Genomic DNA, 15,760 nt, shown 5'->3' on the forward strand with positions numbered 1-15,760 from the left:
ATTTTGTCTTCAAGGAAAGGTCAACGCCCCGCCGAAAAATGTGCTCATCAAAGTAGCCCTGACGTCACACTACGAGGATCATGAATGATAAAGACAGGGGACCAGTCTAATATCGAAGGAGCGAGCCAACGTGACTAATTTGCATATCTCCATTGAGAAGGGCAAAGCACATTTTTTAAAGGGAAATACTTTTCTTGCGATAGAGGAGGGGACGATCCCAAAAAAGATACAAATATAGATAATCGGTTAAATTATAGCATTGTGATAAAACATGGCGTTGCTTTGAAGACTTTTGGAAACATGTGTGGAATGTACGAGGAAGAATGAGCTGTAAGGGAAACCAACCTTGTGTGAACACCCCCATTAAAGAATGGAGCCAAAGTCCCCATATTTTCTAGATAACTCATCCCTTGTTTGACAACCAGCCCACCCCAGGCCCTGTTTTGCTTCTGTTAGAGCAAAATAAAGCAGGATGGGGATGTAAAGCAGGATGGGGATGTATCGATTAGCTCGATCCCTGACGGGATAAAAAACAGGATTACTAACCAGATTTCCACGTGATTTTCAGGATAAGCAAACAACAGCTGAATGCCAGTAACAAGCAATATGCAACAAATTAAAATTTGGTTGGTAATCTTGTTTTTATCAACGAAGAAATTTCATGCCAGCAAATTGTTGTGCTTGCATGCTTTATTGGGACCTGGTCGTTACGACATACATTGAGAGTTTGAATAATATAATATATCGAAGTCTTATATAGCGCACGTATCTACCAAACAAGGTACTCAAGGCGCTGAGTATATACAAACTTTCAGAAAGATAGGTTATTGCAGTGATGAATTCTGAGACCCAATTATTTAGCACCTTAAAAGGGTTTACAAGGTGCTACGGCGCATCAAGCAGCCACAACCAGGAACACCGGGGCGAACCCCTTCTCTTTTCGATAAGTGCACTGGGTTCTTTTACATGCGTTACACAACACATGGGACCAACGGCTTTACGTCCCATCCGAAGGACGAAGCAATGGTAAAGTGTCTTGCTCAAGGACACGGTGTCACTGCTGGGGATTCGAACCCACACTCTGCTGATCAGAAACATCAATAATAGGCTCAACTTCCCAGGCAACCTATTGCAGAGATTGGTTCCGTGGTGATACTGAGGAATGATTGCAATCTACTTTAAAATTATACCTAGACTCAAATCCTTTTCTAAGCAAAAGTATTTGTGTTTTTAATAATGCTATCACTCATCCTCCAGGGGTTGTTTTAAGACATTTGTATCTAAGTCAATTTATTCCTACACCTGTCAATATTTACATTTAAATTATTCTAAAATTATTTTTCACGAAAAACATGTCACAGATGGTCGCTGTCACGCGCTGTCACGTGTGTTCGATTCTTTGCAATCAATGTTCCCATGTTTACTAATCGATTGCAAACAAAAACGATTTGCATTTGAAATGAAGGTGACACACTTTCACTGAACAATTAAAATTTGAGTTATCATATTTAAGAGATAAACCCCACCAGTCCCAAAATATGTCAGACTTGCATGGTTTATACATAGGTACAATACTCTGTTGAATCTAAAGATTCAAATATAATAATAATTATTGTAATAATATGTTGAGAATGAAAATCAGCTTTTTAAAGAGTGCACAATGTTGGTAAGACTGAAAAGAAAAAAAACACAATAAATTAATGTGCACAGGACTTGCAGGTATAAAAGTAGTAATGTTGGAAAACTTCCATTTCAATATTTATTCTTGAAATGTCATTAGGCCTACAATGTTGTAAAATGAGCAGACAAACAAACGGAGTGGACATAACCTTAAAGGACAACAAACGTTTGATGGATATTCACCAGAAAAGCAAAGAACAGTTTGTTTTTCAACCGATGTAATCAATTTCGGCTGTCGTCATTCCTTGAATAATCGTTGTTGCATTAAAATTAAAAGATACACATGTAAACTAAAGCGGGAATGGTTTAACGGCACTAGTTTTAAGCATAACAACTTACTTCCACGGTAACGAGCAATGGCGAGCTGTTAAAGCATTGTAAGAAACGACCCCCTCTTTTTTAAGAATAGGATATAATATTATAATAAAAGACAATTACCAAAGGTGTACTATACCTTTAAAGGCACTGGTCACCTTTGATGACATTGTCAAAGTATTCTCACTTGGTATATCGCAACATATGCATAAAATAACAAATCTGTGAACATTTGAACTCAATCGGATCAATGTGGCCATGAATCTGTGTCAAAATGACCCAGAAAGGGGTCAAAGTGACACATAATCCTAGCTAAACTCATATTGTTTTTAAACCAAAACCACTCTCCGGTGTGGCATGAGATGAAATCCCCCACCCCGTCTCCCCCTCCCACCCCGCAGGGAACTGACCGCCCCCTTTATTAGAAACATCCTCCTTCAGCCAGCCCACGTTAGTTTTCACAATGGGGGACAAAACCCCCGGCGGTCAGATTTCCCTTGCTCATCACCGGCTCAGGTCTCCGGGGAACCGCGATTCCCGGTCAACTTACCCGGAAGGTTTTGAGAGTGTTCACCCCCGGTGTATTCACTCATCGCACCTTACAGGTAGATATTACATACATTTGTGTCACTGCAACTCCGTATAGATTTCAGGGTATGACAAGGGGAAATATGATAAGCAAGGGCAGGTGTTCTCTTTATCCCAATATACACCTTGAATGCGATCGGACCTCATCATGAAAGAGACTTCTTGAAGACCCTTTGGGTTGTATCTTGTGTACATGATCATCATGATTGATGAGTACATCACACCTTAGTGGCACACAGTTGATATCCTTAAGGCAGTGGACACTATGGTAATTACTCAAAATAGTTATTAGCATAAAACCTTACTTGGTAGCGAGAAATGGGGCGAGGTTGATAGTATAAAACATTGTGAGAAACGGCTTCCTCTAAAGTGACGTAGTTTTCGAGAAAGAAGTAATTTTCCACGAATTTGATTCCGAGACCTCAGAATTAGATTTTTATGTCTCGAAATCAAGCATCTGAAAGCACACAACTTCGTGTGACAAGGTTTTTCTTTCTTTCATAGTTATCTCGCAACCTCGACGACCAAGTGAGCTCAAATTTTGGCAGGTTTGTTGTTTAGCACATGTTGAGATACACCAAGTGAGAAGACTGGTCTTTGGCAATTACCAATAGTGTCCAGTGTCCTTAAAGGCGCTGTACACCTGTGGTAGTTAATTGCCAAAGATACAGGGCTTAATTTCATATAGAGCTGCTAATAAGCAGACCTTTATGGACTTGTGAGTGCAAATTGAAAACAAAGTTTGTGTCGCCGAAAATAGAGTGCAGAGACACTACAAAGCGCATCGCGACAACTCTTTCAACATTACCATGAAAATGTAATTGTGTTGTTAATTAATTACCTTGAAAACATAATCGTGTTGTTTTGAATAATTAATTTCAATTATATAGGGTAGTTTAAGGGCCCTGAAAGCCCAATTAACTTATTGTCGAGTCTTTAATGGTGAACCGTATTTTGTTTCGTGGTCAGTTTGACAGAGAGTCCTGAGATAACTCATTTCTGGACAGTTTTTTTCATATTATGCCTTTTTTTTTTAACTATGAGATACACAGTAACTGTGAAATCCACTATTGATGGCGGATGTTTACTAAACAGTCAACCTGCATAATAATGACACCGGCCTATGAAATGACGAATTTTGAAACCTACCCAGGGTAACTCACGCGTTGACACGTTTTTATGATGAAAGCGTGCGAGGCTCACCGTCATCATTACTGCACGCCATAATACCTCGCTTAAAACCTTTCATAAAATACACCATTAGTGCCTCTTTATTGAGGCAACCTCTTCAAGGCACTGGACACATATTCTCACTTGGTGTATCCAAACATATTATGCATAACATCACACATCAAAAATTGGTCAGAGAAGTAGTGTGCTTTCAGATGCCTAGAATTCGAGACCTCAGCTGCGAGGTCTCTTTTCAATTCAAATAATTTTAGTGAGAAGTTCTTTCTAAAAAAACTAGGTTGCTTCAAAAGGAGTGATTTCTCACAATGTAATGTTTTATACTATCAACAGCTTTCCACTGCTCATTACCAAGTAAATTATTATGCTAACAATTATTTTGAGTATTTACCAAACGTGTCCAGTGCCTTTAAGTCCCATGGCAGGAAGCTTACTTTACCTGGAAACTCGTCCCCACCAACACATGTATTATGTTTCACCCCCTGAGATGAAATCAGTCTAAGCAGTGACGTACATCACTCTTTAAGAAGATTTATATATAAATCAATGTGTTCAAGTGGTATCAATAGGGTATCAAGATTTTAAAAGCATTGGCATTATGGTTGAAATGTTTATTTTGTATAAGGAAGTGTATTGAGGTTAAAGTGGAACCTTGTTTTTAAAGAGCAGAATGTAGTTAACCTGTTTTTAATAAACATCGCAACTTTTGACAAAAAATACATCCTGTAGTTGGTTCTCTTAAGAATCAGTGAGAGTTCAAATTGTAAAATTATGATGGAACTGTCATTATTCGAGCTATAGCTTTCCACACACAAATTTGAATTTCTGATAATAGTTTGGTTAATAAAATAACCATTTGATCCATTCTGACTTGAAAATGTTTTTTGTTTTGTTATTTTGATGTAGTCAATGTCAGCATAAAATTAAACAGTGACACCTGCTTTACGTAGTTTACTGAAGTGGCCTTGTTTTATGACTTTGGGGAACAAAACAAGTGCACTGTATTCAGTTCACGGTCATGGCCGTTGATTAATACATGTTTTCAAATAAAAAAAAATAATACATGTTTTCAATTGTTTTCTTAATCACCTTGTTTATATTTTTTGCAATATGGTGTATCGTTAGCAGCTTGTCATGGCGACTTGCGTAGAGGATGTAGGTCACATTTTTGAAACATTTGGTGTCGAAGTAATTACGAGGTTGGAGCCGTCTATATTGGTTTAAAGTGAAAAGATAGACCAGTAGTATCCCGGTCACTACTTTGTTGCTGAGTCGTGGCTGGTTACACATAAGACCACAAAACGGTCCATGTTGACCCCGTACGTAGTTCGGAACGGTGGTTGTTCGTGGGTCAACGGAGTTCATGGACCTTGAGTGCGTTTTGGCGACCGCAACCAAAAAAACTGTTTCTAACGTCATAACCAAAACGGTAACCGAGCTCACAACTCGGTTATCGTTCAGTCTGCTGAACAGTTGTGGCAGAACCAACGACCAACAACCGAAACAGTTTTTGGTTGGGGTCGCCAAAACGCACTCCAGGATAGCAACTACGCATTATTATTTCAAAAACAGCTTAAACGCGCTTATTTGGAAAGCGATGTGTTTGGTTTGGAAACATGTCCAGATTATTTTAGACTCGAGCCATACTTTTCAATAACACTGTAGAAGGGCTAAAGGTAGAATTACCTATCAGTTTTTTTTCTCAAGGTGAATGGTACCAGCGCAATTTACCCTTCATAGTGTAACAAAAACATTACTAATTGTGTTTTATATGACTGTAAATATTTTTCTGGGGTGTTATATTTCACGATGACGTTTTTGTGGAATACCAGCAAAATGTATTGTCGTACGACCTATGCTTCTCATTTCAAAATAAAAAGAGCAGTATTTATCATTGCCTTGGTCCAAAGTCGCTTGTTGCAGCCAGCATTCTTGATAATACAATACAGACTACCAAACGGATGAAACGTACTCAGACACAGTAAAAATGGTTATAAAGCCTTTATTTCAACAAATACTTAAAGGCACTGGACACTATTGGTAAATACTCGAAATAATGGTAACTTGGTAACGAGGTTGTTGGTAGGATAACACATTGTGAGAGACAGCTCCCTCTGACGTAATAATGGTAACTTGGTAACGAGGTTGTTGGTAGGATAACACATTGTGAGAGACAGCTCCCTCTGACGTAATTTTAGACTTTACGCCTGAAGACTTTGTAGGCATCTTTAAGCACACAAATTAATTGTGTAACAAGGTGGGTTTTTTTTTTTTCATTATTATCTTGCAACGTCGATGACCATTTTAGTCAAAATTTTCAAAGACTTGTGATTTGATGCACAATATTGGGATACATTGAGTGAGAATACTGGTCTTTGACACTTACCGAAACCACAGCATTAAACATAAAAGCAATAAACTTTCTTTTTAGCGTTCTTTTTTATATTTACAGTAATAAATTAGCGTCGTTTGGGACGGCGTTTCTTTTCAATTATTTTTGAAGGCCTAATTTATTTTTCTTTACTTTTGCCCTTCCATGACCGGCCTCTACTCATATTGTCCAAACAATCAAACGAAATTCTAGAACTGTGATTTAGCTATTATAGCCAAAGGTTGACTTACAAATTCAGTATCCTCAATCAAAGTTTGGTACTAGCACATTGCGATGCAAGGATTCAAATAATTACATAATCTTCATTTCGTATTGCATTATCGATACTTAATTCCCAGGGTTAGGAAATGATAATACATCTGTGACATACCAGCAAATAAATCTCCTCTGACGACATTTGCTTCTTTTAGAAAAAATGTAACCTATCCCCCTAAACTGTTAACATATCACATTAGTTCACGCGTCATTTGATGCTTTAAAAGAAGACATGTATTTCGTATAGCAATGCAATAAATCCACCAACAGGTCCGAGGAATGACGTCTGACACGGCTCGATGACTACCGTTGGAAATCAACATCACTCGGCGTAGAATGTTGCCTGGTGTTGGACTGTGATTTAACTTTTGCTGCCACCTGCATTGAAGCATCCAGATAAATACGCAGGCTGCACTTGGTTAGTTATTAATATTACAATAGGTAAGTACATCACTATCTCTTCTTTACCACAATAAAGCTGCTTAAAGACACTGGACACTATTGGTAATTGTCAAAGACAAGTCTTCACAGTTGGTGTATCTCAACATATGCATAAAATAACAAACCTGTGAAAATTTGAGCTCAACTGGTCATCGAAGTTGCGAGATAATAATGAAAGAAAAAACACCCTTGTCACACGAAGTTGTGTGCTTTCAGATGCTTGATTTCGAGACCTCAAATTCTAAACTTGAGGTCTCGGAATCAAATTCGTGGAAAATTACTTCTTTCTCGAAAACTACGTCACTTCAGAGGGAGCCGTTTCTCACAATGTTTTATACTCTCAACCTCTCCCCTTACTCATTACCAAGTAAGGTTTTATGGTAATAATTATTTGAGTAATTACCAATAGTGTCCACTGCCTTTAAGCAGAAAATGTTGACAAATAATCTTTTGCCAAGCAAAAAAATGAGCAAGATACCAACCTCAGATGGTACAAGTAACAATATATTTTTGCTGGCAACCTTATCCCGATAAGCAGGATTGTGTGTGTGCTTAGCTACTTTTTATGCATGAGCAGCTTTATTAAATCGGGCCCTTGTCCAAATTTCATGACGAATAATTTTTAAAAAAAAACCTGCTTAGCACAAACAACATTGCAACATAGACCTCATTTCTCATGCAGATAAATTTCCTACATTTCGACATACCTATTTACATTTGATGAGATTGAATGGTCGACCAGTTCTTGCTACTGGCTTTTACGAAAATGAATGAGTCTTGCGGCCTAATGAAATTGGATGATCTTATTTGACCAGTGAAATGGTGAAATTGGTTTACTCATTTTGACTGATGAATGTTGCCAACGAAGCATTCATTTTCAAACAAAATTGAAAGAGCCGAGTGTTAAAACTTATGGATTTTATAAGTTTTTTGTTTTGCCGCAAAATCCTGTAATATAAACTGTAATGATAGAAGAAGACTGAGAACACATTAAAACAATTAAGCTCTCTTTGTCATCTGCATTAACTTGTGGAGCTTAATAATAAATCTAAACGCTGCGGCCCGCCAGGAAACAATTAGTGAAATTAATAACCTTCTAAGCTTATCAGCGTATCTTCTGATCTCCTGACGTTGCTATGGTTACTGATTGCTTTGTTGGTCACTTTACCGTGTAATTATACTTTGTATTCCTTCTATAAGTCAGAGCAAGCGTAGATTACCGAAACCTTTTAGTATACTCCTTGGAAGAAATGAGGCATTAAGTCAACTGGTTGCGTTGATCCACCTGCCTAATGGATTATGTATACTCCTACAAAGTGTAGTCCTACAACGTTGCCGCTTATAAAAAAAAACCTCGATCAAACCATGATCAAACTAAAAATGCTAAATGAAAATCTGGAGCAGTTATGTCCACGCAGGGAGTGAATAGTGAAATTTGTCTCAAAATCTGCTGTAGGATTTTGACCAAAAGTGTTTATTGTCATTTATTTTAAGTGTGATTTCCAAAACGTATATTCCCTTTAATCCGACAATTTGGTGGAGACGTGACAAAAGGAACCCGTAGTTTCAAACAATTGCTAAATGCCGACGCATAATTCTGTTTCCCTCAGTCACATAAAAATTAAAAATTCAGATAACTTTATTTGATCATTAATTATTAGTCGATTTTAATGTTGCGATGTAGTTGGTATGTTCCTTTTAAATCAGTCAATTCGGCCATTTGGCTGCACCGTGAATTAAAAAAAAACCTCTAACGAATGAATGAACGAATGAGTACAACGTTACATAAAATCGTTATATACTTTCGGAATATTAAACGTTTCTATAACTGAATTACTTGATTTAGTGAGCACCGTAACATGAGTCTAAAAGGTTTGCTGTTTGAGCAATGACAAAAAGGCAAAGTCACTAGAGATTTCCTATAAATGTACCTCTCAACAATAAGTAGGGAAAACGGGCCGTCTTTTTACCGTTAAAGGAAAACGTTGCCTTGGATCGGACGACTTGGTCTACAAAAAAGCGTTTGCAACCGTTTGTTATAAACTGCATATGGTTGGAAAGATGTTTAAAAAGTAGAATACAACGATCCACACAAGTTTGCCTCGAAATTGCGTGGTTTTCCTTTTACTTTGCAAACTAACACGGTCGGCCATTTATGGGAGTCAAAAGATTGACTCCCATAAATGGCCGACCGTGTATAATAAAGTCGACGAGGTAAAAGGAAAACCGTGCAATTTCGCTGCATGTTTGTGTGGATCATTGTATTCTGCTTTTACAGCATCTTTCTACCCATATATGCATTTTATAACAAATGCTTTTCAAAGACCAACTCGACCGATCTAAGGCAACGTGTTCCTTTAATTCATCTTCTAGGTATAATGGCACGGGAACATTTTTATGCCGTACAAGATCTTTAACTCGTGTAGTTCTCTTTCTTAGACGGGAGCAACGTTTTATATTATCAACAGCTCTCCATTACTGCAGTGGGAGCAATGTTTTATTTTTTCAACAGCTCTCCATTGCTCGTCTCAAGTAAGTTGTTTGATGCTAACGAATTGTTTTGAGTAATTACCAATATTGCTTAGTGCCTTTAAATATTATTCGCACCTTAATTGATGCCATTCTCAAAGTAAATATTAACTATTTAAGTTTTCTCGTGGGTGCGAATCTATCTGGTGTGTTTTAATAACATAATTGGCATTAGGAAAGATGCAGACAGTAAATGTTTGCTTTTACTGTGAGGGATGTGTGAGTAAGAGTGACTGAAGAGAAAGCCAACATTATGCACTGGACACTATTGCTAATATTAATCAAAATAATTGTTAGCATAAAAACTTATTATTTGGTATACGAGCAATAGAGAGCTGTTGATAGTATAAAATATTGTGAGAAACGCCCCCCCCCCCCCTAAAGTAATGTAGTTTCTAAGAAAGAGGTAATCTGTCACTCAAATATTTACACTTCGGGACTGAAGCCTTTAATGAGGCATCTGAAAGCACACAAATTTGTTTTTTCTTTCTTTAATTATTCTCTTGCATCGTCAATTGAGTCCAAATGTTCACATATTTGTTATTTTGTATGCATATGTTGCGAGTACACCAAGTGAGTATACTGGTCTTAACATGGTCTAATAACAACTACCAAAGGTGTCCAGTGTTTTTAAAGACGTTTTGCATGGAAACAAGTTCCATAAATTGAGTATTTGTATTCGGCAGTAACTTCTAACTTTGTTAATAAAATTTCATATCACAACAAAATGAAATCATTTCAGATTTGGCTTTAACAATTACATGATTTGTTTTCAAACTGTAGACATTTGCAAATGGTTTGTATTCTTTATGAAACCACACAGCAACTCGAAAAAGTAATTTTTCTATTGTACATTTCAATCATCATTCAACACCACAGGTATTATTAATAACAGAGTTCACCCCCATTAAAAGCGACCAAATGATCACTCATTATGTCTATTGAACAAAAGATTTCACCACACAATGTCGTGCAATATTACCATTACTCTTCAGATCAATTGCTTCTTTCACAGTAATTTAATTTATGAAAAAAAAATCGCCAGTAAGTGCCCAAAGGACACGCAGTACCGCCTGTATTAAAAGACCATTAACGTTTATTGGAAGGGCATGATGTTTCTGATTAGTTACGGAACGTTGACTTTATTGTCTGCGACCTCAGCCTTTGTTAGCAGCTTGTACATTGAGCCTTTTGAACACACCTGTCCTTACATCCCAAGGAACATTTTTCCTACCTGCCGGAGTGGTCTCTTCCACAAGACATCAACATAATTATCGGCTCAATGCACACGCTTGCTCAGGGACGGACCCAAAGCTCACAAGCTTTGCTTATGGTGTCCCTCCACAGTTTCATGAATATCCATGCCTATCCTTCGTTTAATTAATCTTATAAAACAACTATTATCTTTGCCTTTGATATGATTTTGATTGTGATTTTGAATACTGTGATATTAAACTGATTGATTGATTTATTGATTGTTACGAAATTAAAGATTTTGGCCAAGTAGCTAAAAGCACAGCAACATAATGTTTACCCGATTACGGTTGCCATCAGCCAGAATACGTCACAATGTACAATTTGTGACTGGTATCCTACTCGTTTCTGCTAAGCAAGAAATTGTTAAGAGATTAGCCCAGCCTGTAAGCACAAAACTTGCTAAGCAAAGAAAAGGCATGCTTGACAGAAACACTAAAATTACATTAAGTTTACATTGTTGCGATTGTTGCTCCACTAAATGTTTGCTTAGCAAAGAAATGTGTCAAGCAGATTCTCTGCTTAACAGCTTTGTGAAATTTGGATTTGTCTAGTGTCACCGTTCATTGGTGTTTTACGCATGATGTAAAGCTTCGGTATTACAACATGAAACAGGGCTCGAAAGTCCTTGCACAGGCAATTTCTAAAAAACAAGGTAATAATTCTGGAGTGAGGGAATTTGTAATATTTGCAGGCATACCACCTTAAACAACCACTATAGACAAAATAGGAACTTAAGTGTAGTTCTCTTTCTTAGACGAGGCCACAGCGCAAAATGTATATGCTATAATGGACAAGTATTTTATAACGGACAAGCTTCGTTGTTGATTAGCGTATGACCTTCTATCTCTTTTGATTTATGTATTGAATTAATTATGACAGCCTGCATAATATTGCTTAATGTAAGTCAATGTATAGATACAACCTCCCAGTACGGACGAGAAGCAAACCTGAGGCATGGATTACAAATAAATCCAATTAATGTTATACACCACTCTCAATAATCCCTTGGTACTGAACCGGATTCCAATTTCAAGGGGGTCTTGACCCATACTGGGTCAGGTTGATCCGAAACTGGTTAAACAAAAGGGAATTTAGATTGGATTAAGCGTAGGTCTGTGTCATTTCGACAGAGATTCGGGTAGTACTGACCCAGATTAGGGTAAATTCTGACCGGAAATTTGTATGAGTATAAACCATTGGGTCATCAAACTTGAGAGATAATAATGAAAGAAAAAACACCCTTGTCCCAAGAAGTTGTGTGCGTTTAGATGGTTGATTTCGATGCCTCAAGTTCTAAATTTGAGGTCTCGTAATCAAATTCGTGCAAAAATACCTCTTTCTCGAAAACTATGGCACTTCAGAGGGAGCCGTTTCTCACATTGTTTTATACCATCAACCTCTCCCCACTACCTGTTACCAAGAAAGGTTTACACCATGTAATGATAATCTGTAAATGAGTTGGGGTGGCTCTGCTGAAAAGTAGAGAGATTTGTGCTACTCATGTGGCGGTTGTAGTGCGCTTCTGTACTGCAAAACACTGAAAATGCAATTACAAGAAGAGTGACTATTAAAGTGGTAACTAAATGATTGTGCAAGTACACCATACGGTGGGACATCCAATCCCTTTTCACACCATCAAGAAATCCATGATAAAACCGAAGCTGTTGCAGTGATGAAATAATAATGTAGGAGAACGTCAAATCCTAGCCTAGCCCAGTGTACCATGAACATGATTTGGCATAGGTTGGTTGAATCTAAACTGTGGCCAAGAAGAATGTTAAGTCTGATCACATTATACAGTTGGATGCGTAGCAATTCGTATGTAGATAGGAATTCTTTTCCAAGGCTTGCATTTGTTGTACGGGGCAATGTTTTACATTGGAATGTCTTAAAATTTTCTTCCTACATGGATTGTTTCCTTTTCATTGAAGGCACTGGACATCTTTTTGGTAATTGTAAAAGCCAATTCTCATTTTGTGTTTCCCAAATGCATAAAATAACAAACCTGTGACAATTTGGGCTCGATTGGTCATTGGGCAGGAGAATATTGAACGAAAAAAACATTCTCGTTGCATTACTTTGTGTGCTTTCAAAGGCTTCTGCTGAAATCTTGTATTATATTTGAGTTAGAAATTACCTCATTCTCAAAAACTACGTTACTTCAGAGGGAGCTGTTTCTCATAATGTTTTATACTATCAACAGCTCTTCGATGCTCATTACCAAGTAAGTGTTTACGCCAACAATTATTTTGAGTGATTGCCAATGGTGTCCAGTGCCTTAAACATTAAGGTCACTCTCGCATTTGTTATAATAACGGGACTCTGCCTGTTGAATTCCAGCCAGCAGAACTTTGTATGTGAACTGGTTTTCACCCCACTTGATTTTTTTATTTTCGCCGGGACCCAACCCTTATTGTGTAACCATAAAATTATGTGTCAGCTTCATAAGTTAGAAACTGTAACTGATGCAAAATCCAAGTACTAGTTTCATCCAAGATGCCTCAAGTATGGAAGTTCCTGGTTTTATCGGCAGCAAGTTGCGCCACAGCACCTTGTAAAACATATGGTGCTATCAGAGTCTCATAATTCAAAACGTAGTCCCACATCTGGCAAGAAATAGTGTATGTTACAGCGCCAGGAGCGTAAATGGGTGACGGACATGTGCTGTTATAAGAAGCCAAAATTATTATTATAATTATTATTTTTATTATTATTAAGAACATCTGACGTCAAACTTCGAGCCAAGGTCAATTCCCGTGCATTTGCACATTTCACCTAGATTCATATGCAGACGACCGCGAGTGCAGCCGCCAAACGTCACCTCGGACCAATCAAAACACATACAGAAAGCTTACGTCACTGCACGCTTATCCAATGAAATCATTGTATCCAATGAAACCACTGGTTGTGTAAAACCAGTACCTGTCTTTACAGGGTACCAGTCTAGTACGCAGCTCTATGCATAACTCGGTGACGTATGGGGCCCCTGCTTATAAATGATTACAACGTATGGAAAATTATCACAGTGGACGCACCGACGCACACTATTTAAACCGTCACTTTACGGAAAGTTCTAAAATATGGAAGCGATTATGAATTATATAACGCTTTGAAGTCATCCTTCGACCTTGAGCTTGTACTATACATGTATTTTAGGAGACTCATGTATTATGTAGACACCATAATCTCGTATGGTGTACCTAATGCATCCGGCTGTTGCAGGTATTGAATGTGCCCGCATTGCGGGACACTATTAGATACGTAAGTCCAATGGCTTTGTGCTGTATGAGTTTTTACTGATGTATTGTGTGTATTTCCTTTTGAGAAAATCGAATTAGCTGTTGCAAACAACTTACCAACCAAATGGACCGATGTTCCTTTTGAGTTAGTTTCCAGATCAGACGGTAAGGCGATTACATTGCCAAACTAAAATAAACTATTTCTTTGACTTCACTCTTCTATTGATGAAAATGTATACTATGCTTACGAATCTACCCTTTACTGTAAATTCGTTACGAATCTAAGATTCGTACGAAAATACACTCAACTGTTTGATTCGTTAGGAATATACGGGCAACTGTAGATTCGTTGTGCATTGAGAATATAGTTTCTATTTTATCTTCTGTTATAATTTCCCTTCATTTGAAATTCTTATTGTCGCCGCCACAAAACGTCACGACAAGTTACGATGCTCACTTGTTAAAACCATCACGCACAGCAACCGTTTCGTCATAATGCTGATGATAATAACGGTTTGTCTGTGGACCTAATTACTTCACCCGTCCTCCGGCCACTCAGCCAATCGGGTGGGGAGAGAGCTCACGCCCCACTACTCTTGTCACTCGTACACCTCTCTCAGTTTCCACGGCATTCGAGTTTCGTAATACTTGTTGATTACTCCTCACACAGGCGCTGCCTTTGAAAGCTGTCTTTACGGTGAAGGATTACGATGGAGCGAGGACGCTTGAGTCTATCAACCGTGCTGATGATCTTTCTTCTCGGTCCAACACAAATCGGTGAGTACGTTATTAAGAAAAACTCATTTAAAAGTGTGGTTTGAAGGTGATTTTACACTTGTTGTAATGGTCAATCAATTGTTCATGTGTGCCTATAACTGTTTTTTCATATCCGACCTCCCGATTATAACCAAGGCGAACTATAGAGTACACTCAAGCGTTAAAGATAAAAACCTTTTTAGTGTTCTATATATTTCCTCTAGAATAAGGGAAATGTTAATTTGTATTCGGAAAGTAATCATTTTACTTAAAAACTTGGTTGAAGGTGATTTACACTTGTTGTGATGGTGAATTAATTGTTATGTGTGTGCCTATTTTTATTTTTTATTTTGTATATCTGACCTCACAATAATGACCACTTAAAGGCGAAATGAAGAGTAGGTATACACTCATGCGTTAAAGATGAAACAACTTCTAAGTGTTATGCACATTTCCTGTAGAATGTAGGGGATATGTTAATTTTTACTCGAAATTATTCAACGAAGGTGTGAATTTGAACTTTTCATAGTTCACATTCTGTAGTCGGTGTATTATTAGAGTTGGTAACATTAAACTTACTTCACACTACATTGACAAAAAGTATAGTGCATATATAATTATTTTTACGAATCTTCAATTCATAGTATCGTACGGCGACGAACGCACAGTTTGTTGTGATTCGTTAGTTTATAGTAGATTCATATACGAATCGGTAACTAACTATTAAATTGTAAAATATCTATGACCACCAAAACATTATAACCTTTACAATTAAAATTGTTTATATTTGAATGAGGGAAAATTTGATTCAATATTGTAAGGATTATATATTTTTTGTAAGATGTTGGAAAAATTATTGACAAAATAGGAAGACCGCTCTCATTAGAGCTACATAGCTCGGTTGGTTACATCAACAACATATTTTAAAACTTACACAGTCCATTTGCCGGATACATTTGCCATAATTATGTAAGCCTGAATTGTTAACTTCCATTTCACGGTTTTAAATATTTCAAAGACTGCATAATCTGTTGAATTTCGTTTCTGAATTGAGTTTAAAATACAGAGTTTTATAGTAAATAGTTTTGTTATAAACTACAGTTTTGTTTCTGTATAAAAT

General features: G+C 37.3%; 1 protein-coding gene across 4 annotated transcripts in view; it reads left to right on the top strand.

Annotated features, from left to right (window-relative positions):
• The first annotated feature begins 6,762 nt into the window (after positions 1 to 6,762).
• The window catches only part of LOC117290693 (neuronal acetylcholine receptor subunit alpha-10-like), a 37,295-nt gene continuing 28,297 nt past the window's right edge, over positions 6,763 to 15,760 (top strand). For 3 of the 4 annotated variants that reach the window (XM_033772218.1, XM_033772220.1, XM_033772221.1), the window contains exons 1-2: positions 13,668 to 13,906; positions 14,555 to 14,661. In XM_033772218.1, coding sequence (XP_033628109.1) covers positions 14,595 to 14,661 — 67 coding nt within the window. In that variant the 5' untranslated portion in view covers positions 13,668 to 13,906; positions 14,555 to 14,594. Of the gene's footprint in view, positions 6,860 to 13,667; positions 13,907 to 14,554; positions 14,662 to 15,760 lie in introns of those variants that run through there. The other variant, XM_033772219.1, reaches the window with a different exon arrangement.

This window comes from Asterias rubens, chromosome 5 (genome assembly GCF_902459465.1).
Source record: "Asterias rubens chromosome 5, eAstRub1.3, whole genome shotgun sequence".
NCBI classification, from domain to species: Eukaryota; Metazoa; Echinodermata; class Asteroidea; order Forcipulatida; family Asteriidae; genus Asterias; species Asterias rubens.